General features: G+C 38.9%; 1 protein-coding gene and 1 long non-coding RNA gene across 2 annotated transcripts in view; one reads left to right on the forward strand and one right to left on the reverse strand.

The window, feature by feature from the left end:
* The first annotated feature begins 7,936 nt into the window (after window positions 1–7,936).
* tfap2d (transcription factor AP-2 delta (activating enhancer binding protein 2 delta)) overlaps window positions 7,937–25,888 on the forward strand; it is a 64,925-nt gene continuing 46,973 nt past the window's right edge. Inside the window, exons 1-3 of the mRNA XM_073055776.1 lie at window positions 7,937–8,088; window positions 8,488–8,985; window positions 11,819–11,879. Of these exons, the coding sequence (XP_072911877.1) occupies window positions 8,050–8,088; window positions 8,488–8,985; window positions 11,819–11,879 (598 nt within the window). The 5' untranslated portion in view covers window positions 7,937–8,049. The remainder of the gene's footprint in view (window positions 8,089–8,487; window positions 8,986–11,818; window positions 11,880–25,888) is intronic.
* Window positions 21,376–25,888, reverse strand: part of LOC140733013 (uncharacterized) — a 92,156-nt gene continuing 87,643 nt past the window's right edge. Inside the window, exon 3 of the long non-coding RNA XR_012100203.1 lies at window positions 21,376–21,708. This is a non-coding gene — a long non-coding RNA (uncharacterized lncRNA). The remainder of the gene's footprint in view (window positions 21,709–25,888) is intronic.

Consider the following 25,888-nt stretch of genomic DNA (forward strand, 5'->3'; position numbering starts at 1 on the left):
TGTACTGTTATTGCAAAGCAAATTTCCGACATGTTCCAGTGATATTAAATCTGCTTCCCATTCCGATTTTTATCACTGTTGGATGTTGTTTTTGTTGCATGTCGCACCAACAGACCACAATAAATTCCTAATGCATGTAAACGCATATTGCGAATAAAGCTGATCTTTAACACGTCAGCTTGACATTAATTAACATACGAATTTAGCAAGTAAGCTTGAGACATCTTTCTTTCAGATCTGCTGGCGGTCTTTGACACGGCCGGCCACACGATCCCCTTCAATGCCCCTCTACCGCGACTCTACTTGCTTCGCCTTTCTCGTCAAAGGCGTGGTGCTTACTGCATTGACCTATCGCCTTGTCTGAGGGTTTTTGCCTAGGATGCCCTCCAAGCACACTGCTTGAGGTGATGCCGCAAGAAGGCGGCACCCACCATTAAGAACCCCATACATGACCTCTTCTCATTGCTACAATCAAAGAGGGACGTACAGGAAGCCGAAAGACACGTACTAAACGTTTCAGAGACAGCGTCTTCCCCACCGCAATCAGAATTCTGAATGGACAATTTACCGCATGTACACTGCCTCGGTATTTTTTATTATGCATTTTTTATTACCGCTGCCTCAAATTAATATATTTCAAGATTTTTGCCAGTGATATTAAACCTGATTCTGATTCGGACTCTGCTTAACTGTCACTTTCACATCCGAATTCGTCGTTTCAAAACAATCTTTGTCGACTGGTTACACACGAGGTAACCCGCTGCCAGTTTTAGGAGGTTCTCTTTTTACCATCGCCGTCATTCATTTAAAAACTACCCAAGGTGAATCCAGACTAACCGTAATCCAACTGACTCCAGTATGAACCCTGATCATTAGGGGCGGTACGATCGCGCAGTGGCTGGCGTAACGCTTTTACATCGCCAGGGACCGGGTTCAATTCCCTCTGATGTCCTGTAAGCACTTTGGACGTTTTATCCGTGATTGCGTGCACCATGACCACGAGGTGATATAAACGATGATCTGAATGAGACATGGGATGGACATTTGAGAAACGTCGTCCAACTCATCCCACTCCCCAACACTAACCCTTCCTCAGATTATCTTCATCTTCCTCTGATTGCCCTGGCGTGACGGCAGATAGTTGTCGATGGAGCGTATTCTACCTGGAGGTCAGGGTGACCAGTGGTATCATGCAGACCTCTACATTTTCTACCAGCCTGTTGTCGCCGGTAAAATCTTCTATGCGGTGGTGAGCTGGGTCAATAGCATCAACAGGGGTGATGCCAACAGGTTCAATACACTGATTAGGAGTCAAACTGGACACACCGGAGGCTGTGGTAGAACAAAGGTCCCTAAGGAAAATCCTGGCAGTTCTGGACAATGTTTCTCACCCTTTGCATGCCACCTTGGCTGAACAGAGGAACACTTTTAGTAATAGACTGAGACAACTGCGCTGCTCCAAAGGGTGCTATATGAGGTCATTCTTACGCTTGGCCATTCGGCTCTATAATAAGTCAACTTATATCAGGGGAACTGATGACCCCCCCCCCCCGTTAGACTGTTTGTCGTAACTTTTGTTTTATTCTTTCTTACTTCTCTTCTAATGTTTGTATATCTGTGCATTTGCACTACTACTGTGACATTGTAATTTCCTTCGGGATCATTAGAGTATCTATCTATCTATCTATCTATCTATCTATCTATCTATCTATCTATCTATCTATCTATCTATCTATCTATCTATCTATCTATCTCTCTCTCTCTCTGTTCCACAAGCATCTGATCTGGAATCTCTAGGAAGCAACCCAGGGCACTTTTTTCTTTTCTCTGGAGCTACGGTGGGTGAGATGTGACTTGATAGAGATGTACAAGATGCCAAAAGTCGCCGATAGAATAGATAGCCAGGGACTTCATCCCTCAGGGCGGAAACTACTGACACGGGGATGCATAATTTTGAGGCGATTGAGGGAAAACATAGGGGTCATGTCAGAGGTTTCTTTTCACAGTGAGTGGTGGGTGCGTGGAACGCTGTCCCGCGGGTTGTGGTGGAGGCAGATAAATTAGAGACATTTACGAAAATCGTCGATAGGCACATAGATAATAGGGGAATAGGAACCTATGTAGAAGGGAAGGGTTTGATTGTTCTTAGAGTAGATTTAATGGTCGGCACAGCATAGTGGGCCGAAAGGCCTGTATTATAACCATATAACCATATAACAATTACAGCACGGAAACAGGCCATTTCGGCCCTTCTAGTCCGTGCCGAACGCTTACTCTCATCTAATCCCACTGACCCGCACTTAGCCCATAACCCTCCATTCCTTTCCCGTCTGTATACCTATCCAATTTTACTTTAAATGACAATACCGAACCTGCCTCTACCACTTCTACTGGAAGCTCATTCCACACAGCTACGACTCTCTGAGTAAAGAAATTCCCCCTCGTGTTACCCTTAAACTTTTGCCCCCTAACTTTCAACTCATGTCCTGTTGTTTGAATCTCACCTACTCTCAATGGAAAAAGCCTATCCACGTCAACTCTATCTATCCCCCTCATAATTTTAAATACCTCTATCAAGTCCCCCCTCAACTTTCTACGCTCCGAAGAATGAAGACCTAATTTGCTCAATCTTTCCCTGTAATTTAGGTGCTGAAACCCAGGTAACATTCTAGTAAATCTTCTTTGTACTCTCTCTCTATTTTGTTGACATCTTTCCTATAATCCGGTGACCAGAACTGTACACAATACTCCAAATTCGCTCTTGCCAATGCCTTGTACAATTTTAATATTACATCCCAACTCCTATACTCAATGCTCTGATTTATAAAGGCCAACATACCAAAAGCTTTCTTCACCACCCTATCCACATGAGATTCCACCTTTAGGGAACTATGCACCATTATTCCTAGATCACGCAGTTCTACTGCATTCTTCAATCAGAATCAGAATCAGAATCAGAATCAGACTTTAATCGCCAAGTACCTGTGCACATACAAGGAATTTACTTCCAGCAGATGTTGTCTCTCTGCTCATAACAATAATAATGATAAATATAAATGAAAATATAGATTATACATACAGGTAGTGCAATCCAAGTAATAGTTAGCCGACAGTTAACCGGCAGTTAACTGTTCAGCAAAGTGACCGCAGTAGGGAAAAGACTTCTCCAGTGCCTATTAGTCTTAGTCTGGAGGGATCTGAAGCGCCTACCAGACGGAAGCAGATCAAACAGTCCATGCGCAGGATGGGAGGAGTCCTTTATGATGTTCCCCGCCCTCTTCTTCAACCTGGAAGTACACCATGTATGTCCTATTTGGATTATTCCTACCAAAATGTAGCACCTCACACTTATCAGCATTAAACTCCATCTGCCATCGTTCAGCCCACTCTCCTAACTGGCCCAAATCTCTCTGCAAACTTTGAAAACCTACTTCATCATCCACAACGCCACCTACCTTAGTATTGTTCTATGATTGTTCTAATATAAGTGACCAGTCTTCCCTGCTGCGTTCTCCATAACAATTTTCACACAAAATGGTTGCCCATGTCCTATCCCAGTGAATTCCATTCCTCTACACATTAGACAGGACTGTTCTAACACCGATAAATCAATTCATGGTCGCACCCTTCCCTTTCTTTGCAGTATCACTAAGGCCAAATCTCTTCCTGGACATTCATGCTCTTTCAAGTTTACACAGAAAACATAGTTTGACTCCTTCCTATCACTTTCTTTTATTCTGCATTGGTGGACATCCCCTCATCAGCGTGGCCTGAGCTCTGAATTTCTTTTCAAGTGTCTCCACTCTCTGTTTCCCCTTTTCCCACTCTCCTGCTTTCAAGCCTGCTCCTGCAGGAACCTCCCAGTATCCACCCGGCGAATAGGATTCACCTCCCACCCGTTCCAGACTCATCTCCTGCAACCTATTTAACCCCAGCTCTCATCTACAGTCCTTATTCATTCATCGGATCAGTTGCCTTTAGTCTTCACTCTCCCTGCCTAAAGTTTACCTTGTTGCCTGTTGCGTTAGTTTCTGTTCTCTCTTGTTTTGTGGCCCCTCGTGGCTTGTTATTTTGCGGTCTATTAGTAAAGTATCTATTACTGCTAAATTGTCTCTGCTGCTCTGCTTTTGGGTCAAGTCTCCTCTACACTTCCTGAGAGCTGCAAGTGTACCTCATTGACCTAACGTTGATAATATGGTCTAATATCCTCTTGTGTGGCTTAGCGCCTTAATATGTTTAGTAACACCAGTCTGATCTCTCCTTAGCCAATATACCACATTAGACATGGCATGTAAATATTTTTTATAATTTCCTTTGAATGAGATGAAAGAATAATTACGATTCAGAATGTAGACTGTAGAGCAAAAAAAAACAGATGTGCCGACTTTTTAACCTTATATTTCTACCCCTTTCCTCCTATATAGGCTTCCATTCTTCCGGCACACGTCTCCATTAAGACTCTCTTAAATGTCCCTAATGTATCTGACTCTACTACCACCCCTTGGCAGGGCATTCCACATATCCATCACTCTTTGTGGAACAAAAGCCTACCTCTGATATCCGCCGCCCCATACTCCCCTCCAATCAGCTTAAAGTTATGCCTCTTGGTATTAACAGTGCCACGCTGAAGAAAAAGTCTCCGGCTGTTCACTCGATCTATGCTTCTTACCATGTTGTACATCTCTATCAAGTCACCTCTCATCCCTCTTCGCTCCAAAGGAAAAAAAAGCCCCAGCTCGCTCAACCTATCCTCATAAGGTTTGCAAACAAGCTCACAGGGAAAACGAAAATGCATCCAATGTTATTTTGGTAGTTACCACTGAGTTACCTCAAGGACGTCAAAACACTTGAGTGTTAAACGTGCATTAGACACTAATTTGATGAAGTTTTAATTTTAATCCTTAATAAAATAGAGTGCCGTACTTAACAGTGATTATGAATACGTTAGCATTATTTTAATCAGAATTCCTGGATTTTTTTAAATCAAAAAATGGAACGTAACTGACTCAAATGTTTAAATGTTCTTTAAAACTCACATTTGCCACAAATATGGTATATTTGAGGATATTATAAACTTAGACTTTTGGAACGGCAGAAAAACTTCAACTTTAAAACTTATAACCATCGATACGCAAATTAAAACATTTCTTGTCGCAGGCTCCCGTTGCAATTTTGCTGGCGTTTCTTTGCAGAGTAAACTCGCCGAAGTGCTTCAAAACAATAATATTTAAAAAAAACGATGAGTTTGATTCTAAACAAAAGGGATATTTTAATAAAGCTGAAATAGGTCGCTATTAGCACTTAGACGAGTTTACCATTAAACATTATTATTTCGATAATGAATTAAAATCAAAATTAACTAAAGTTGATTGCAGCAGCAGGATCTCCAGTCTGGTCCCATGCCAGATTCTGCGAGGTGGACGGAGAAGCAACGAGTGTGTATAAAGTGTGGACGATAAGGTTGTTTCATCGTAACGGTGTGATACATGTCGATAAATTAAAACGAAGGACGTTCAGTGACGCAGAATGCACTCGCAAATTTCTACAGATGTACCGTGGAGAGCATTTCACCGCTTGGTATGGAGGGGCCAGGATCAGAAAAAGCTGCAGGAAAGTTGTAAGCTCAGCCAGCTCCATCATGGGCACTCGCCTCCCCAGCATTGAAACCAGCTTCAAAAGGAGATGCCTCAAAAAGGCGGGATTCATCATTAAGGACCCCTATCACCCAGGACATGTCCTCTGCTCATTTCTACCATCAACAAGGAGGTACAGGGCCCTGTAGACAGTCATCGTTTCACGAAAAGCTTCTTCCCTTCCACCATCAGATTTCGGGATGAATAATGAAAACCGTGAACACTACCTCACTACTTTCCCTCTCTGTTTGCACTACTTGTTTAGTATATACATATTTATATATTGTTTTATTATTATGTACTGCCGCCGCAAATTTCACGACATATGCCAGTGGTATTAAACCTGATTCTTTTGGGATTTAGTCTGAAACTAAACTGTCGAAATGTGTATGTGGTGATTAGAATGCCCTTGAGTAAAAGTAAAAGAATATTTACCAAGTGACCAAGTACTCCTGGTAGGCTAATAAACTACTCAGTTCAATCTTAAAGCCAAACTATTTTGTTGTTTGTTTCTTGTCTAATTGGAGAACTTTTAAATAATACTCAGCAGAGCTAATCAAATGCTAAAGGAGAAGACACTGACCTTTTTTTCCCATGCCTACCAGTCACACATGGACGTCACACAAAAGAGGCAAATAGTAGTCGTGTGCCTTTGTCGATTTATACAAAGGGAAAGAGGCCGGGGTGACAGCTTTGGTTAGTATGCATGAGCAAAGGCGAATAGTCAGGCAGACCTCCATACCGAAAACTTGTTTTTTTTGGATATTATTCCACAGAGTTCAATAGTAAATGACCTGCTACTCCCCAAAAAAAAAAGACACCGTCTTTTTTTGATAAATTTCGTCAATTTAACACCTATCAGAAAAAGAATGGATCCGGACTGCCCGGCTGAGTCCAAAAGAATAGAGTTTAATATGTCTAATTGAGGTTTGTCAAAGCAAAAAAATAGGACAGTTCAAATCATTTCTAGAAATATTTTTAAAAGGATGATAAGTGGTTGGTCTGTCGAATTTTAAAAGTAACTACGTGGAATTTGAATGTATTGAGCGGTCTATATATAAATGGTATAACTTTTAAGTTAGTTAATATTTTGAGCATAAGGGGTAATTTTTAAAAATCCGTGTATCAAAACATATATATAGATATATAACATTAAAATGCATCTCCCTCGTGCGGTCGTTATTGAAACGGGATGGAGAGTGGTTATTTAATAACCCGCACTATCATTGGTGGGAATACGCTCAATTACTCTGTTCGCACACAGTAATAAGAAAGGATACCTTTTGAGTTGCCTGTGATTATAATTTATTCAAATCGAAGAATACCCTGTAAGTTGGCCAGAGCCTTCTTAAATGTGCCTCTTAATTAATGCATTGTTGTTCTAATTACAATTGTTGGCATCATTTTGAGTATCAACATATAGCTAACGGTGGAAACTATACTTACATTTACGTGATATCTTGTTTCAAAATACAGATAAATATGCTCTAAAATTATCCACACTAGTCGGAATACGAAAAAAAATTGGCAAACCGACTATTACTCATTATCAATGATATATTTCTCGTTTACTTTCATGTTGGAAACCCATTAAAAGACTTCAGAGTTAAATATATGCAATGATTCTGTGTTTTGTTCTTGAAGAAATGTTCTCTGTAATACTGTTGCGTGTTGTAAAACTAATAGACAGGGTCGACAATTTTTCATGACTGGACAAATCCTATCAAGTTGTTCTTTTAATAAATTTCATCGAGAACATTATATACAAAAAAAATAGGCAGCCTGGATAATCTGCTACGTTTCTCGCCATTTTGAATAAAACTAGGCTTTTTCTTCTGAAATCATTATTTCAAAAATATTTAAACCATCGAATAGCGTAATAAAGATTGTAATATTACCTTTGTTTTATCTTGCCTGAAATTTCTACTTACTTTAAGCAGGTATGCCATAGACTGGGCAAATATATCAATCCTTCCCTGATGTCCTCGAAAATTGTAATAAAGGATTACAAGATTAAGCATGATAAATCCAACGTTACCGGAGAGAAAACGGGAAAAGCACGAAAAACTCCCCAATACAATTAACAACTTAGAACAACCTCGGCTGTGATGAGAAGATACAATATTTATTCCGCGTCTCCTGGGATGGAGCGCTTCTGTCTATTGTCTTCCCAGTTCAACGCTGATGCTTAATTTTCAAAACTTATATATTGCCAAGGGACCTACGCCATCAGTTAAGAAAAAAAACCCCGACAAGTACAAAATGTGATACAGGGAGCCGCTTTTGTGCAGAAGAAACGCTATTTCGCCCGGAATAGACGGATTCTTTAGGGTGTAGAGAGAGAATATAATTTGGGGGGGAAAGTCGAGTCTTTTTTTTTTACTTGCTCTTATTAGAACCTCTTGTTGGATTGAAAATGTCAGCAACGTTCCCGGGTCTCGTCCATGATCCCGAGGTAATTTTATTACGGCTGCGATCGCTCTAATATTTCTAAAGCTGCTGCAGTCAATTAAAAGTTCGTTTTCGCGGCTTTAAGAGCGAAAATCATTCGTTATGACATCTGTCGCGCGAATGGCATTCATCGGATTGCAACAGTTGCCACAATGAAAAAAAAATGTTATCGCTATAAAGACTGAAAGTTAAGTAGCCGGATTTAGATAAACCGCCGTGTTATTGTTTGAGGGATTTGTGTATTTTCAGTGGGTGATGAGTAGATTTAAGACGGTGGCCGTTGTATTCTCTCGAAGGCTTTAGTGTTTGAGCGATGGAGCGGATTGATTGTACTTTTGTACCTGCGAGGTATAAGAAATGACAAACCAGATTTGTTTTCTATTCTTTTCCTTTTTTTTTCCAGATACGTCATGACGGATCAAACAGCTATCGCCTGATGCAGTTGGGATGCTTGGAATCAGTGGCAAATTCGACCGTCGCCTATTCATCCACATCTCCATTAACCTACTCGGCGAATGGAACCGACTTTACCTCGCCTTATTTCTCCACTAACCACCAGTACACCCCTCTTCACCATCAGTCCTTTCATTATGAGTTCCAGCACAGCCACCCGGCGGTCAACCCTGATGCCTATTCCTTGAATAGCCTCCACCATACCCAACAGTATTACCAGCAGATCCACCACGGAGAACCGGCAGACTTTATCAACCTTCATAATGCTCGGACTCTCAAGTCCTCTTGCCTGGATGAGCAGAGGAGAGAGCTGGGCTGTTTGGAAGCCTACCGCCGACATGACTTGTCTCTAATGAGCCATGGATCCCAATATGGCATCCACCCAGACCAGAGACTTCTACCGGGTCCAAACCTAGGGTTACCGCCTCCGGGCTCCGATGACATCCAGGTAAACCATTATTAATACTAATATCGAGATCTCAAACCCAACATAAAATGCGGAATAATTTTACACTCTTACATAAATTTAAGACTTTAGTTTTCAAATTTGAACATTTTAAATATATATATATTTTTCCTAATTTGCTTCTAATAGAGAACCTGGTTAGTTGGTGATCTTTGTCAGGCCACAGTGTACAGAAAATAATACGAACAAAAACTGCGCCCTTCAAACTCACAACAGCAAGACCAGACTTTGTACAATGCAGAGGGATGCACCATGGTTTTCGATGCATTCTCTGCCGAGCTCTCTAATTTCTTTCAAATGTTGTAACTTGCCTAACATCACATAGACACAACCGTTTCTCTGGCACTGACGGCGACACCGTTATTTGCCGCCAAATCCACTTAAAATTTCGAGCAGCGCCCACAGGACAGAAATAAATAAGAATCGGAATGTGACGAATATTATTACGTAATTATAATTATCTAATAATTTTTTCCATTTTTGATATCAGCTCTTTCACCGCTCCTTCAAAACACTAGATTCATTGGGGCATTTCAACATCCATGTTACTTATTATAGTAGTTTATTTTATAGTTTACCTAGTGAGAAGTAATCTAGATTTTCCTGCATGCATTCGCTAATGTTATAGCTTGTCCTGTACCTTCTCGGAGGAACTTTTTTTTAAAGCATCTGAATGCGTCAGGCAATGTAGCAAAGCAGTCAGACGTTATTGTTTAAAGAGTTCGGAGAAGGTGTAAAATTAAACCATTGCCAGAGAAATCTGAAATACAGGAACATGTTTTAGATCTATATATAGGCATTTAAAAATATTTGCAATTTTAACGTTAATTAATCGATCTGTTTCAATACATTAAACCGCACGTATAAGCAGTCAATTTTAATCCCCCCCCACCCCCCAATTTGTGCTGCTAAGTAGCAAAATTTACCAATCATACTCACGATAAACTCAGCTTTATTTTCCCGTGTCTTGTTTGTAAGATAGGCGCTCCCAGAGATTCTCAAGTGAAATTCGGAGTTTGTCAAACGCTGTATGTGATAGCTCGCTCACTCGCTACACTGGAGTGTGCGATCTCTTCTAAAGGACACTCGTTTTTTAAGTGTACTTATCTCTTTGATCGAGAATGAAATTAAAACGATTAGAAATCGGAAAACGTGACTTTCTTCTTTTGTTTGCTGAAACTGGGGCAATAAATTAAATAGCAGACTATCAGGCCGGGAAGGGAGCCTTATTCGAAAGAACTTATCAAATTCAGTTTTGAAAGAAAAATCTCGACTTAATGCAATACACTCTTGCTGAACTAAAACGCCTTTATTTGCCACTGAGCACGTCTAGTGCTGATTTTTATACTTGTACGTTTTCAGCCCTTGTCCTTCACACAAAGCGTGGTGTTTTCTTTTAAACGGATTAGGGAATTTGCAAGCGAGAAACAATACGAAAACGCAACGCGCGGGAGCACCGTAGTTTATCCAATTTTCGACTTTATGTCATCCTTCGATTAGCTTATGCACAATTATCTGACCAGACTATTTATCAACAAGGCCCATGCCCCCCATTGCATTATATATATGTAAAGAATGTGTAAAAAATGGTGATTTTCCGTCCTAACCAACGATGACGAGAAACCTGTGCGGGAGTTTTTAAAGTGGGATTAGCCGTTGCACTATGTGTAAAAATAAAATAAAATTCAGTTGTAAAAAATACCCGACTGAAATGTAATGTCCACTTACAAGGGTGTCTACGACCCGACTAACTTTTCCTGTCTGTAAAATCAACAAAATCATTTAATTAAGTCCCTGTATTTAAGTCGCAAACAAAGTCCAGATTTTTTTTAAATCTTCGTTTCCTGGTCAATTTCCTCCAGAATCGGATAAACCGCATTCTGCTTAACCAACTGAACAGATGCAACGGTCTTCAGGCAGTAGATACATCTTTGAGCTCCCTAAAAAGATTTGATATGGCAAACAAAAGCATCTGTCACACCTTTTCCCCGTCACGAGTTTAATTTATGCTTGATCTCGGAGTTTTTATATTGATTTTATAATCACTTTAACCCCAGAACATAAGAGAAAGGGCTGAGAGTTTCTAAAGGTTTATAAGAGCGCGTCAATAGGGCGAAAAGGGAAGGGGAAGAAAGGAGAAAGGCAAATTCGAGTGGTCTTTAGTATGCGACACCTCTCGCCGAATTCTTTTCAAACTTCTCCATGGATTTAGGCAGGCCAGAGAGCTTTATGCTTGTACCAAGTAAATGGAAATCCGTGCGCAAAGACAATAAATGTTTATCATTAATATATAAACAGTAATGGGGAAAGTAATGTTAGTGTTAAACACAATACTGAGAATGGTGCATCGGGTTTATAAATTTGGCCGTGATCTGATGCCTGACGTTTTCAAAGTAATTGTGCGTTGGCTGAGTAGAGTATTCAATAAATTCAAATGCGCTCTTGGGTTTAATGTTTTATCTGCATGTGTCTTGCTAGAAAACCAGCTTGGGAAGATTTAAATGCTGAAAAGTAAATTAAATGTATACTGCCAGTACCTTTTATAAAAGTTTTTTTTAAAAATAATGGATCTATCGTCTATTATGAAATATATAATAAAGTGTAAACATTTAAATCAATGTGCACAGGGGATTAAGTTGAAACATCATTTTATTGTGAGTGTGAAAATAAAAGATAATGGGTTATATTGCCGCCGTTTCTTTCGGACGAAATGAATATATGTCTTTTTTTTAATAAATAGCCTGATATAATAGCAATGCAATGTTTTTATTTAATTTCAGTTTTCTTATCTTTGAATTTGCATTCTGATTTACAGAACTCGGTGGAGGCACAGTGTGGATTAGTTTTAAATGGTCAAGGCGGGGTAATACGGAGGGGTAAGTCTTGTTGTTTTTGTTTGGATGCGCGACCCAGTCATAAAACCCCTTTTCGGAAGAGATTCGACATTCGAAGAAACATAGACCGTCGTGACTTTTACTAGTTGTTGAGAGAATTTGACTGTTACTTTCCGGCTACTATAAAGAGAGGAAAGAAAGAGCGTCAAACTATTTTTCACGTCATAGAAAACAGGTTATCAGAATCACCTTTAATATCACTGGTATAATGTCATGAAAATTGTTTTTTTCGTGCAATGCAATGCATAATAATAAAAAACTGTAAATTGCTATAAGAAGTATATATATGTATATATAATAATAAGTACAAAAATAAGAAAAAATAGTGAGGTATTGCACATGGGTTCATTGTCCATTCAGGAATCTGACGGCAGAGGGAAAGAAGCTGTTCCTGAAACGTTGGATCTTTATAAACCATAGCGTGCACACGGATTGGTCAAACCTAGGGAAAGAAATATGAGCCAATAATGTTACAAAGCTAAACTATGATCAGGTATAATCTGAATCGCAACTGGAAAATAGTATTCAATTGAGAGACGAATTCGTTTCTGCCTGGGCAGGCATGCAGCATGTCTTGTTTTCAAATTAACTCGGTTGGAGTTGAATATCGTGTAACAGTTGAGAACAGACATATGGCACGAAGCCATTTCATCAACAAAAATTCTGAAATTGTGAAAAGAAAAACCAGAAGAGCTTATTTATAGCAAAAGAAACAGCACGCCTGTTAGCGACAATTATGTTAGCTAAAATGCAGCGAAGCTCAAATATTAATATTTGAGTTTTAGGAATAACATATGCCAATTGTCTAATTTCCTGGGCTTTTAAATCGTCGGCATATGTTACCAATGCACGCAGTCCCGCAGCCTTAAAATTAATAAAACAGAGATGCTACAAGTCAGAATAAAGACCGAGGCGCCCAGTTAAAAGAAGTAGTACTCCCATTATCAGCCATTCAAACCCCTACAACTCCGACGTTCCGGTAGCCTCGGTGCTGGTGGTTGGGGGGGGGGGGGTCGCAATGGAGGGGGTGGAGTTTAGTTAAAATAGGTGAAAGCGCTTTGATAAGTGTATTTGTTCTGCGTCTGGTTTATTGAGGTAGGCAGGAATGGTTAATAGTCGAGAACTGTGATTTACCTAATTTATCGTGACTATAATACTTAACCGCAATTTCCTGTAGAGTATATACAGAGTATGTACGACTGCAGCAATTTCCCCCAAAGTTACATATTACCCCTTAGTTAGACATGTGTTTTTCAAAAGAAAAGCGTGTTTCCCCCTCTCAGGCGAAAAACAAGTTGTTGGCCTTTGATCATTCCAAAAGTGCTGGAATCAATCCCTGTAAACCCCACCCATTTATAAGGACGGCTACAGTACTTGGAAACGTTTAAAAAATGCTTTCAGTTCAATAGAATATTGCACCTTTTGTGAAATGCAAATATTTACGGATTGACCAACTCTGCGAAAAAAAATCCCAGTGATCAAAGTTCATAAATGGGCAAAGGCGTAATTTCTACCTTTTATAAAGGTAACATTTTTATTTTCAAAATAGCATTTGCCCTATGAACACGTTTCAGTAACTTGCAAAATATATTCCAATAAACTTGTGGGTTTAATATAAAAAAACTGATTCAACCACGTTTTACATCATTCTAATGGATCCTAATTATTATAATAATATTAGTAGTAATAGTAGTTACAGCAGAAGTAGTAGTACTAGTAGCAATAATAATAAAAGTGAGTGTTTTGGCGTTTCAAAACATTAATATTTATTAATTGATTAAAACATGTCGATCTTTATGTTTGTTGCTTTTTAATGGGTGCAAATTAATGTCCAGCTTTTTCACAATATATTTAGATTACTGTAAATGTTTTCACGATGAGTAAAAAATATAATAGCTATGAACAGGTTATCCAATTCTTTTGCCTCATGCATTGTTTGAAAGTGTAGAGCTAAATTCCGGGAAAATCGGGTCGTCTGGTCAACGATGGTGCTGAAGACAGCTCCTTTTAGATTATTTTTCAGAAATTGAGACACCTTAAAACTCAACTGCGAACATGTGTATGTTTGGTCAGTTCCTATTTGTTTTTCTGTAAAAATCTGCAATGTCATAGTCCTCGAGTAAAGAAAAATCTATCACTTGCGAGGTCTATGTTTTCATTCATCTTTCCATCAACAGAATGTGAATGCAAATAGTCTAAACGGCCCTTTGTTGACTGCTGAGCCTGCAAGACTTGCGCCTATTTATTTAATAACATCTTTGCAATGGATGTTAAGGTATCGTGGGGTTCTGAGATTTCAATATGTTAAGGAGCTCTGTTCTATTATCATCCAAAAAGCTACGAGTCAACTTTCAGGATAAGCGGGAAAAAAATGGAAAAACTCAGCAGACTAGGCTGCATTTCAGGTTCAAGTTCAAGTTTATTATCATTCAGCTGTACACATGTATACCACAAAATGAGGCAAAATTCCTCCGGATCAAGGTGCTCAACACAGTACATACAGCTCACACATAACACATAAAGTAATATTACCTTAAATAAATTAATAAATAATAAGGTGCATGTATGATACAAGTTAAAAAGTGAACAGTACAATGTCACTGGTGCTTCGTATGTTGATGAGACCTGGGCAGTAGCAGAGAGTCCAGTAATCTTACAGCCTGGGAAGAAGCTATTCCCCATCTTAACAGTTCTTGCACTAATGCTACTGTATTCCCTGCCTAATGGTAGGTGGTCGAAGAGATTGTTAGATGGATGATGGATCATTGACAATGCTAAGGGCACGGCCTATGCAGTGCTGCTGATAAAGATCTCTGGGTGGAAGGCAGGCCACAATGATCTTTTCAGCTGTCCTCACAACCTTTTGTAGGGACTTGTGGCCAGATACATTGCAATTCCCATACTGGATAGTGATGCAACTGATCAGGACAAACTTGATGGTGCTCCTGTAAAAATTGGTTAGAATGGGGGTGGGGGGCACCTCAGGAAGTGGAGACACTGCTGTGCTGCTATTTGTGGAAACTGAAAGGGATTAATGTTTGTGCAACCAAGTTCAAACCCATAGTGGAACAGTCTTCAATGTGAAACATTAGCCCCCTTTCTCTTTCTACAGATTCTACCTTACCCAATGAGTGTTTCCAGTATTATGTTAGGTTTCCAAAATCTATTTTGGTTTTCAAATTTCATTGACTGCTGGTCAAGTTTCAGCCTTAGTTTGGAAGGAGGCTTGTTTGGTTAGGCTACCAGAAAAATAAGTCATCCTCCCTCAAAGAATGGCTGGGAAAAGTTCATCCCAAATTCCTGAAAACTGCAGCAAGAGGGAGGCCAGGTGCTGCCGATCTTTCACACCAGTGTCAGGTAGCCTCCACACTCTTTGGAGTTGCCCACAAACTTCTGGTAATTTTTCCCCTCCTCGTTTTCTCTTCTTCAATTGCCCACTCTGGCTGCTCACCTCTTCTCCTCATCTGCTTATTTCCTCCACCTGTGCCCCTCTTCCCTTTCTCCCATTATTCATTCCTCACTCCTATCAGATTCTTTCTTCTCCAGCTTTTATCTTTTCCTCCATTCAACTCACAATTTCTTAGTACATTTTCCCTCCCTCACTCATCTGTCTTCACCTAGCACTTTCTTCCTTGTTCTCCTTCCCCTCCCCCCGTCTTCTTAATCTGGGACCTGCCCGTTCATTTCTAGTCCTGATGAAAGCTCCCAGCCTGAAATGTTGACTGTTTATTCCTTTCCATAGATGCTAATGCATGAACCTAATGAGTTCCTTCAGCATTTTATGTGTGTGTTACTTTGGGAATCGGGATTTTGTTTGAAGCACTCTCATATTTTGAATGTTCTGGAGATGCAGTTCAATCTACAGAACACATATCCCGCTAAAACTTTTTTTTTTAAAGTTGTGCAGTTGTCTTGTTGTTCCCATGATCCCTGATAGTGACGTGATGGCAGATGCAGCTGGGATGCAGAAGGTCCACCTTGTATTCAAAGTACGGAGACAAAGGCGAATGAAAGCCATTGTTATAAAAAATTTTGAAAAATTTCACATTCAGGAGCTTTCTCATTACTTTGTTTTAATTAATATTTGAAAGAGAATTGACATAGTGACCCGTGATTCTCCCTAAAAAATGCTGAAATGCATGGAAATGTGCAACAGTGATTTTTTTTGGAGAAATATGCTTCTGCTCCTGACACTACATGAGTGAACAGGAGAGCAACTTTATTTCTCTCTAATGTCTGGTCCAATGTTTAGAACAAAGAACAGTACAGGACCTTCGGCTGACCATATTGGGCCACCTTTATAACGCACTCCAAGATCAACTTAGCCCGTCTCTCCCACATAACTTTGCATTTTCCCTTCACTCCTCTTAAATGTCTCTAATGTATCTGCCTCTACCTCCACAACTGGTGCTCATTACTCTCTGTGTAAAATATCTAGCTCTGACATGACCCCTATCCATTCTTTCAATCACCTTAAAGTTATGCCCTCTCATATTAGCCATTTCCACCCTGTGAAGAAGTCTCCATCTGTCCACTCATTCTGTGCCTCTTATTATTTTTTACACCTCTATCAAGTTATCTCTCATCCTTCTATGCTCCAAAGAAAAAAGTCCTTGCTCACTCAACCTATTTTCAGAAGAGATTATTTCTAATCTATATAGCATCATAGTAAATCTCTTCTGCACCCTCTCTAAAGCTTCTATATCCTTCCCATGATGAGACAACCAGAACTGAGCACAGTATTCTGTCTCATTTCTAATTTGTTTTCTGTTAGGACTAGTATCTTTGGATGAGATATTAAACTGAGACTGCAGCTCTACTCTTGGTAGTATGTTAAAACTTAAAAAAAAGACTATGGATAGCTTCATTGCATCCTTCAACTATTAATATGAAATTAGTAGTCTGCACCTTAATGTTTATATGATGAGCATTTGATGGCAAAGAGCCTGTACTCACTGGAGATTAGAAGAATGAGGGTGGATCACATTGAAACATATCAAATATTAAAAGGCCTAAACAGAGTAGATGTGGAGTGGATGTTTCTATAGTGGGAGCACCAAGGACAAGAGGTAACAGCCTCAGAATAGAGGGATGTCCATTTAGAACAGAGCTGAGGAGGAATTTATTTAGCCAGAGGGTGGTGAATTTGTGGAATTCATTGCCACAGACAGCTCTGAATGTCACATCATTGGGTATATTTAAAGCAGAAGTTGATAGGTTCTTTATTAGTAAGGATGTCAAAGGCAGGAGAATGGGTTGAGAGGGTTAATAAATCAGCTATGATTGAATAGCAGTGCGGACTCAATGAGCCAAATGGCTTAATTCTGCTCCTATGTCTTATGGTTTTATATGTGGGTGCTTGGTCCTTGAAAATTGGTAGCCCTGTTCCCTACGTTATATTTCAAAGTACATTATTTGCTGTAAGTCCTAAAGAATTAAATATGTAATCTGCATCAGTGATATATTTGATGGCATCATATGGCTTGATGTTGTTGTGTTTGTCCAGGGGTATTTAAGGTGTACTTCTGAGAAAAAATTTGAAAGTAAAGGAAGCTGCTCCAAATTGCAGATTTAAAGCACAATATAATCGGCCGGATGAGAATATCGTCAGTGGTAAATTAATGCAGCTGTGTAGCACTTGAGGGATTATTGAAAATGCTGATTGAGAAATTCAGGACATTTGTCCTATTGTTGACTTAGACAGAAAAAGAGCAGTCCCACACAGCACAGGCCACTCAGCCCTCAATGTTCGGTTGACATTTTAACTTACTCTGAGATCAAGTTCAAGTTTATTTTTATTTAACTGTATACATATATACCGTCAAACAGTTCCTCCAGATCTACTGCTGCTTGGGACCAAGGCCTGAATGCATATAACTCAGACACAATGTATAAAGCAAAATTACCGCCAAAGAATCAACAAGTTATAAGGTGCATATATGACGCAGGTTCAAAAGTAAACAGTATAACACTATTGGCACTTCATATATGATGAGACCTGGGTGGTGGTAGGAAGTTCTGTTGTTTCACGGCCTGGGGGAGAAGCTTGTTTTCCGTCCTACCCTTTCCTGTTCTGACGCTACAGTAACATCTGCCTGATGGTAGGAGGGGTCTAAGAGGTCGTTGGATAGATGGGAGGGATGGAAGGGATAAGGAACTTGTATATGTAGCACTTCAGATAAATATTTCTAATTCATAAAAGAGAGATCCTAATGATCCTGCCAGCAGTCCTTGCAATCCGTTGTCGGGACTTGAGGTCAGATGCCTTACATCCATCCAGGTCATCTATCTCATTTCGCATTTCCCCCTCCCCGCACTACTTTCAAATCTCTTACTATCTTTCCTTTCAGTTTGTCCTGACAAAGGGTCTCGGCCCGAAACGTCGACAGTGCTTCTCCTTATAGATGCTGCCTGGCCTGCTGTGTTCCACCAGCATTTTGTGTGTGTTGTTGTTTGAATTTCCAGCATCTGCAGATTTCCTCGTGTTTGCCTATCCAGGTGCCTGGATGAAAGAAAACCGGAGGGTTATGTAGGAAGGAAGGGCTAGATTATGCAGGATTAACATGTAATCCTTGCACGTGAAGTAAATTTGCCGAGGACACCAACCTTAGCTTGGGCACTATATGCAGTGCAAGGAAGCAGTGAAGGTTAGACTAATTCTTCTCATTTCTTATAAATGATAGCAAAGTCCCAAGGCTGGTTAGGCATGCTATATAAGAGACCTGTCAAAGTGATTCTCCTTCATGTTTCAAAGATGCTGGCTGTGCTAAAATCCCCTGCCCGGTATCCCATACTAAACTAGAATGTGGAGCTGCAGCAAAAAAAAAAGTGAGAATTACTCAAGTAATAATATGCTCTAAACTACAGTAATACTACTAGTGTATCCATGCAAGTCACATCTGAATTTAAATTATCTCACTACCATCAGAGAGGAGGCTATGTAGCATCCATGGCAGGACCACCAGACTCAAAAGCAGTTCCTTTTCCCAAGCAGTAAGGCTGATCAACACCTCCACCCACTAACTCACCCTTCCACACCCTTAAGCACCACTACTTAATCATTTCCTGTCAGAATCACCTTATGTACAGACACTCCTGTGCCTAGCATCACTTTATGGACATACAATCAGTCTATGTATATAAGCTATTTAAGGATTTATATCTACTGTGTTCTTTATCTTACAGTGTGTTTTTTGTGCTGCACTATATCCGTAGAAACAATTACTTCATTCTCACATTTGTGCATTGGAAATGATATTACACTATCTTGAATCCTGAATGTCAGTTTAAAGAATGCGGGAAATGTTGACAATGCACTCTAGAATTCATAGACCATTTGTGGAAAGATAAAAGCAGTTAGTGCTTCTTGTCAAAGATTTGATGAAAAGCCATTGACTGAAACATTAATTCAGCTTTTATTACCATAGATGCTGCCTGACCTATAGAGCATTTCAGATATTCAGCAGCTGATATACGCTCAATGGCTACTTTTTTAGGAAAACCGACACATGCGCGTTAATGCAAATGTCTAATCAGCTAATCATGTGACAGCAACTCATTGCATAAAAGCATGCAGACATGGTCAAGAGGTTCAGTTGTTCATACCAAACATCAGAATGAGGAAGAAATGTAATCTTAACTATCTTGTCCGTGGTATGACTGTTGGTACCCAACAGGGTAGTTTGAGTATCTCAGAAACTATGGTTCTCCTGGGATTTCAACACAAACGTCTCTAGAGTTTACAGAGAATGGTGCAAAAAACAAAAAAAAAACATCCAGTGAGTGTCTGTTCTGTGGGTGAAAATGTCTTGTTAATGGTACAGCTCAGAGAAGAATGGCCAGGCTGGTTAAAGTTGACAGGAAGGCAACAGTAACTCAAATAATGAGGTGTTGCAACAGTGGTGCCCAGAAGAGCATCTCTGAATGCAGAACATGTCGAACCTTGAAGTGGATGGGCTACAGCAGCAGAAGACAACAAACATACACTCAGTGGCCACTTTATTAGGTACAGGACTTACCTCATTAAATGGCCACTGAGTGTGTTTTGCTTCAGTATAAGTTTAAATTCAATGTAGTGCTCTCCTACAGGGTATCAATGCATCCTCCTTGTAAAAATAGCATAACTATCAACCAATGGAAAAATTCAGAAAAAGGGCTTCTCAGTAATTTAAAAATGTTTGGCAGTAATGCTCCCTTTGTGTAGGTATAAGCTATTTCACTCAAAATGAAAAATAATTATGTCTCATATTGCTATTGAATCTAAAATCATAGGATTACATATTATTCAAATTATTATACGAGGTGAAATGAAACTGATTCCTCAAGATAACATTTTGCTTTTTCATATTCACTTTTGGGCGCCTTCTCCATTTATTAGAGGTGGATGGAACATATTCTGTTTCAAAAAGAATAATTTTTCTGCTCTGCACTTATTCCTTGGGTTAGTCTTAACTAAAGACTGGTCAAATTGATAATTTTTCAGGCTCATTATAGTTGAGTTGCTATTTTCCTGCAGTGTAATATTGAAAATATACTTTTACACAAATCTATATCTAAAAACTGAAGACCTGGTATTACCGTGGTACTAAGTGGATGTTGAAATCCCTCTGCTATCACTTTCAGTTAATGGTGTGCAGTGTTTAGCCTGAAGCTCCACTCTCCCAACCATCAGAACCAATAATCTTTACATTGCATAGTGCCCCAGTATCGATAGCTTCTCTTGCCTGGGGCATCTGCTTTGATATGTTAATATTTTTGAGTACCAAATTCAGTGGAGATCATATTAATGTTGTTCATACGGACTAGTGCTTGACTTGGATGAATATTCAGATCTCTTGCTTTCAAAAGAAAACCATCTCCTATTTACTGAAGTCGCATCCATTCCAATCACCCTTGGTATTAGCAATTCATCTCAACTTTCTAAGACCCAAACTGATCAGGCTTAAGTTTGGATCTTTAATTAAGAAAGGCGCAATTGTTTTAAATTTCAGATATGGATTTAAATAGCATAATGAACACACTGCTACTGTGAGCCCATGAGGGGTGTTAGCTCGTCCGCACACCAATTTTTTTACAGTAAGGGGAACAAAGTGACATTTGCCCCGTGTCTCGTCTTTTTTGAAATCTTGATGGCAAACTCCTAAAAAAAAAGCTCTTGATTCGCCTTGTGATCATTCACGCTTGCTGCCCCAGGCAGATTCAGAAGCTTAAACACTACTATAGCCCCTGGGCCATGCAAAAAGGACCAGACTGCCGGCAAAAGCACTTTTCGATTGCTCTTGGCAACGTAAAATACAAACTACTTTGAATCAAAACATTTTTGGAATTAATATGGGTTGAACCTTGCTCACTGCACCAACTTTAAGGAAGGCTGGTTTGTGAAATCATTGGATTTTATGCCTAGTCATGGAATAATTCCAGATTAAATCTCTTTTCAAAATAGTTCTGTTTTTAATCCAACAACACTTGTTAAACACAAAATATTTTATTTTCCTTTTTATTTGTTCAGTTTTTCTAGATCCTTTCAAGGTGGCCTTCACACATGGTTGGTCTTAAAATGTATAATTCCAAATTAACAACAAATGCTTGCCAAATTTTCCCAAACTGTAATTTGCAAAATATAAACAAAGGAGTGTAGCTTTCAGGAAATGCTTGTATGCTAAAACAGTCCACTGTAGCATAGCGGCTAGAATGATGACATTACAGGCTCAGGACGTCAGAGTTCGGAGTTCAATCCTGATGCCCTCTGTAAGGAGTTTGTATGTTCTCCCCATGGAATGTGTGTGTTTTCTCCGCATGGTCTGGTTTCCTCCTGTGGTCCAAAGATATACTGGTTAGTAGGTTAATTGGTCATCATGAATTGTCCCCTGATTAAATCAGGGTTAAATTTGGAGGTTGCTAGGCAGTGCATCTCAAAGGGCTGGGAGGGCCTGTTCCACACCGTATCACTAAGTAAATAAATAAATGCATTATCTACTTCAATAAGTATGCATCGCCATCATCAAGTTTCATATGGTGCTTGTCACCTTCCTACTTCTGAGTAGCAAATTAATTTCATTCTGTTGCTAGGAAGGAATTGTTGTCAAGAAATTAGCCCATGTGCTCAACAGTACAAGCATTTAGGATAATCTGATTCTGGGTTTCTTAAGTATAGTGATACTTGCAAAGCTATGAGCAGATTTGCACAACCAAACAAATATATTACTCTTTTTGAGTACAATAGGTAACAGCCTATCCCATTTATCAGGTGACAAAGAAACGGAAACCATTTCTGCAAAAGTGGAGGCTTGAACTCATTAAGCATGGAAGAATATTCACAGAATGTTGTTATACATTTCAGTATCTGACCCAGTAACAATGAAAAGATTTGTCCATATAAATTTTATATAACAACATTTTCTAACAGCGATTAACATTTATATTAGAAATGTTCATTACCGTGAGAGAATTTTGTTTTCTTAGTTCTTTGAATATATTTATAAAAATATACCCTGTATTTTAAATGCGGGTTCAGGAAGAAGCAAGATTAAATTTACATTTTAATTCAAAGTGAAGCAAATTATTACTGATCTGAGTCTTCACAATAAATTAAATGGATTCCAGATTTACAAAGGCAGGAAACCAGATGTTGGAAATGAAAAGCGTGATACTCTATTTATCAATAAGAATGACACTATTGCAAACCCTTTAGAAGGAATCGAAACTTGTTTATTTTTAAATGTAGGTGTCCATTTAATCTTGCCACTGGTGAAATAAACTGGTTCATATTTCCATATTTCAAACTTGACTCAAGTTATACATGGCACCTGTGTGCCTAAACGCTTAAATGTAAGTCTATAGAATATCAGGAATGCGGTCTTTGCATTTAATTTCTGAAGACACTAATTGCCTAGAAAAATTCATGTGATTAATTCTGGTTACCACAGAGCATTGCAAAATGCCTTCAGAAGGGCTGTATTCACCATGTTGCTCAACATAGTAACTAGAGAAATTCATCACCAAACTGGATCATCTAATTTTAATAAGCATCAGGATTTATATTTCAGCCTAGAATTATTCAACAGAAATTAAAAATAATGTCATTTTTTCCTACACTTTAAAGTTGAAGATGAGAAAGAATAATTAAATAATTAAATAAATAAAGTTTTTGCTGATGTATTAATTTTGAATTTTAATTTTTTTAAAAACTTCGTGTGGGAATGGTTTCCTAACGAGTATAATTCTATCATTTTCAAATGACAAATTCCCTAATCAATTAACTGGACTGTTTCAACATTATATAAGCATAAATCTTTCAAGTCATTCTTACTAATATAACCAAGACTGTTTGCTATGCTTCCTACATGATAGTTGGGTAATGTAGGAGAAAACTGAAAGATCCCACGGAGTTTGTGCTTGAAATTAACGGGCGACTTATTAAGGAAACCTGAGCTGATCTACCTGAGCATGAATTCGGTAAAGCTTTTCCATTCTCCCTTGATAAGATTACCAGTAAAGCTACATTTTGACGGCAGAATGGTGGCTACAGGAAGTCTTAGTTAAGTAGTGACTAGGTCCTTATAACAGAGTGAAATGATTGTCCACAGGTCTAACAGTAAATCCAGTTTTCCATTACAACAATGGGTGCGTACTACAATATAATTAACAAAACTCCTGAACCTTGGATACCATCACTGCTGCACTCCATGTCTCCACTTCTGGGCTTTGTCTGTGGTTTCCTGTAATCACATTAGCACAATCCACATCCCTGTTTACCAGCTATAAGCCCTCGTTGTTCTTTGCCCCTACAACAGGGTAGTGTGGTGGTAACCGCGACTTGGGTTCAATTGCTGCCACTGTCTGTTAGGAGTTTGTACCTTCTCCGCATGACTGCATGGATTTCCTCCTGATGCAACAATTTCCTTCCGGAATCCAAAGGCATACTGACTGGAAGGTTAGTTGGTCACTGTACATTGGCCCATGATTAGGCTATGATTAAATTGGGAGATAGTTGGGTAGCAAGGCTCGAATGGCCAGAATAGCCTATTCCATGCTGTATCCCAATAAATAAATAAGCAAGTGTTTATGTATTTATATATCAATAAATATCTAACTATAGCCCCCTTTTCAATTACATATTCCCTGAAAACATAAAGGAACTGATGCCAGTGACGAAGTTTCCTTGGACACCATCTATGAACCACGTTGAAATCATATTGCAAAGGGGCTCTGAGAGCAAGATTAATGAATCATTGAAATACATTTCTACATGATGCTATAATTTCAAAAGAAATAGAAATAAAAGGCGTGGTAATTTTCATTTTATGCTTATAGTATTAGGAGCAGATACTAATCAGAGGAATTTTTCCCTTAGTTACCAATACAAACAATTTTTAGGAATAATTTTTGGGGATTGCTATGTGTGTTACATTGCCGGAATCCACCAAGGAACCTAAGTGAGGCTTTGCAGTTGTCATTTCCTCATTTTATTGTTTTTCAATTGTTCAAAGTTTGAAGTAAATTTATTACCAATGTATGTATTCATCATAGAGCCAGAATCATAGAACAATACAGCACAGAAACAGACCCTTCCGCCCATCTAGTCCATGCTGCACCATTAATTTGTCTGTCCCATACATTACCTTGAGATTCATTTTCTTGTGAGCATTCATAGTAAACCAAAGAAATACAACACAATCAATGAAAAACTACACATAAAGGAAGACTGACAAATGGCCAATGTGCAAAAGAAGGCAAACTATGCAATTTTTTTAAAAGTAAGTTCATAAATAATACTGAGAAGATGAGTTGAAAGTGAGTCCTTAGGTTGTGGAATGAGTTCAGAGTTATGGTGAGTTAAGTTGTCCACGCTGGTTCGAGAGTTTGATGTCTGTAGGGTAATAACTGTTCCTGAACTGGCTTCATGACTGAGACTCACTTTCAGAGTCTCTGCAGTTCACATTCTGTAAATTATTTGTTTAATTGTACAATTTTTTTCACACATTGGATGCTTGTCGTTCTTTGTTGGGCTTTCCGTGGATTTTATTGTGTTTCTTTGCTTTGTCGCTGCCCATAAGAAAATGACTTTCAAGGTTGTATGTGGTATGCATACTTATCTCCTGTGCTATTTCATTCAACTGACACTGTTATAGAGACAAAAAAACTCATGCATCAGAATTACAGGCCAACCCAAATAAACTGTCAGAAGTATAACTTGAGTTTCAGTATTCAGGAAAATATATTTCTGCCAATCACTCATTTCATGTTTCAGACTGCTGGATGCAGCATTACGTTGCTCCAAAATACCATGGAATGCTGACATTTGTTAACCGGCTTTCTTTTTGTACAATCTAAAGCCTCGATTCATTTCCAGCCAAATTCAAGCAGCATTAAAGCCTCCTTTATCATTTTTATTCATACATCTGATCTAATTTTTTTTCTGTGGCAATCTCATTACGGTTATTAGCTTCTGTCCAACTATAACACAAATTTGACTGTCTTATTCAGAGAGGACATATCTATGAAATAAAGGACGCAAATGGGCATGGTGGAACACACTGTTGTGTAATTGAGAAAATGCCAAACTAATGTGTCAAGAGACAAGATTCAAGATTGTTTAATGCCATTTCATGCTCAGCAGGTCAGGCAGCGTCTGTGGAGAGAAAAGCAGAATTAATGTTTCAGTCAACTGCCTTTCGTCAAACCATTGACAAGAAATATTAACTGCTTTTATCTTTCCATAGATGGTCCACGAATTGTAAAGTGAGTTGTCAACATTTCCTACATTCTTTAAACAGACATTCAAGATTCAGGATTGTTTAGCATCACGTCTAGTACACAAGTGTAAAGGGAAATTAAATATTTGTTACTCCAGATCCGATGCAGCACAAAAAACTCACAATAAGTTAAGATAAAACTTTATTTATCCCGAAGGAAATTATTGTTGTGAGGTTGTTCATTCAGAAATATATACTTTAAAAAGCATTGCGGTATGAAAATATACAAAATGTGCA

The sequence above is a fragment of the Hemitrygon akajei genome, chromosome 9 (genome assembly GCF_048418815.1).
Source record: "Hemitrygon akajei chromosome 9, sHemAka1.3, whole genome shotgun sequence".
NCBI classification, from domain to species: domain Eukaryota; kingdom Metazoa; phylum Chordata; class Chondrichthyes; order Myliobatiformes; family Dasyatidae; genus Hemitrygon; species Hemitrygon akajei.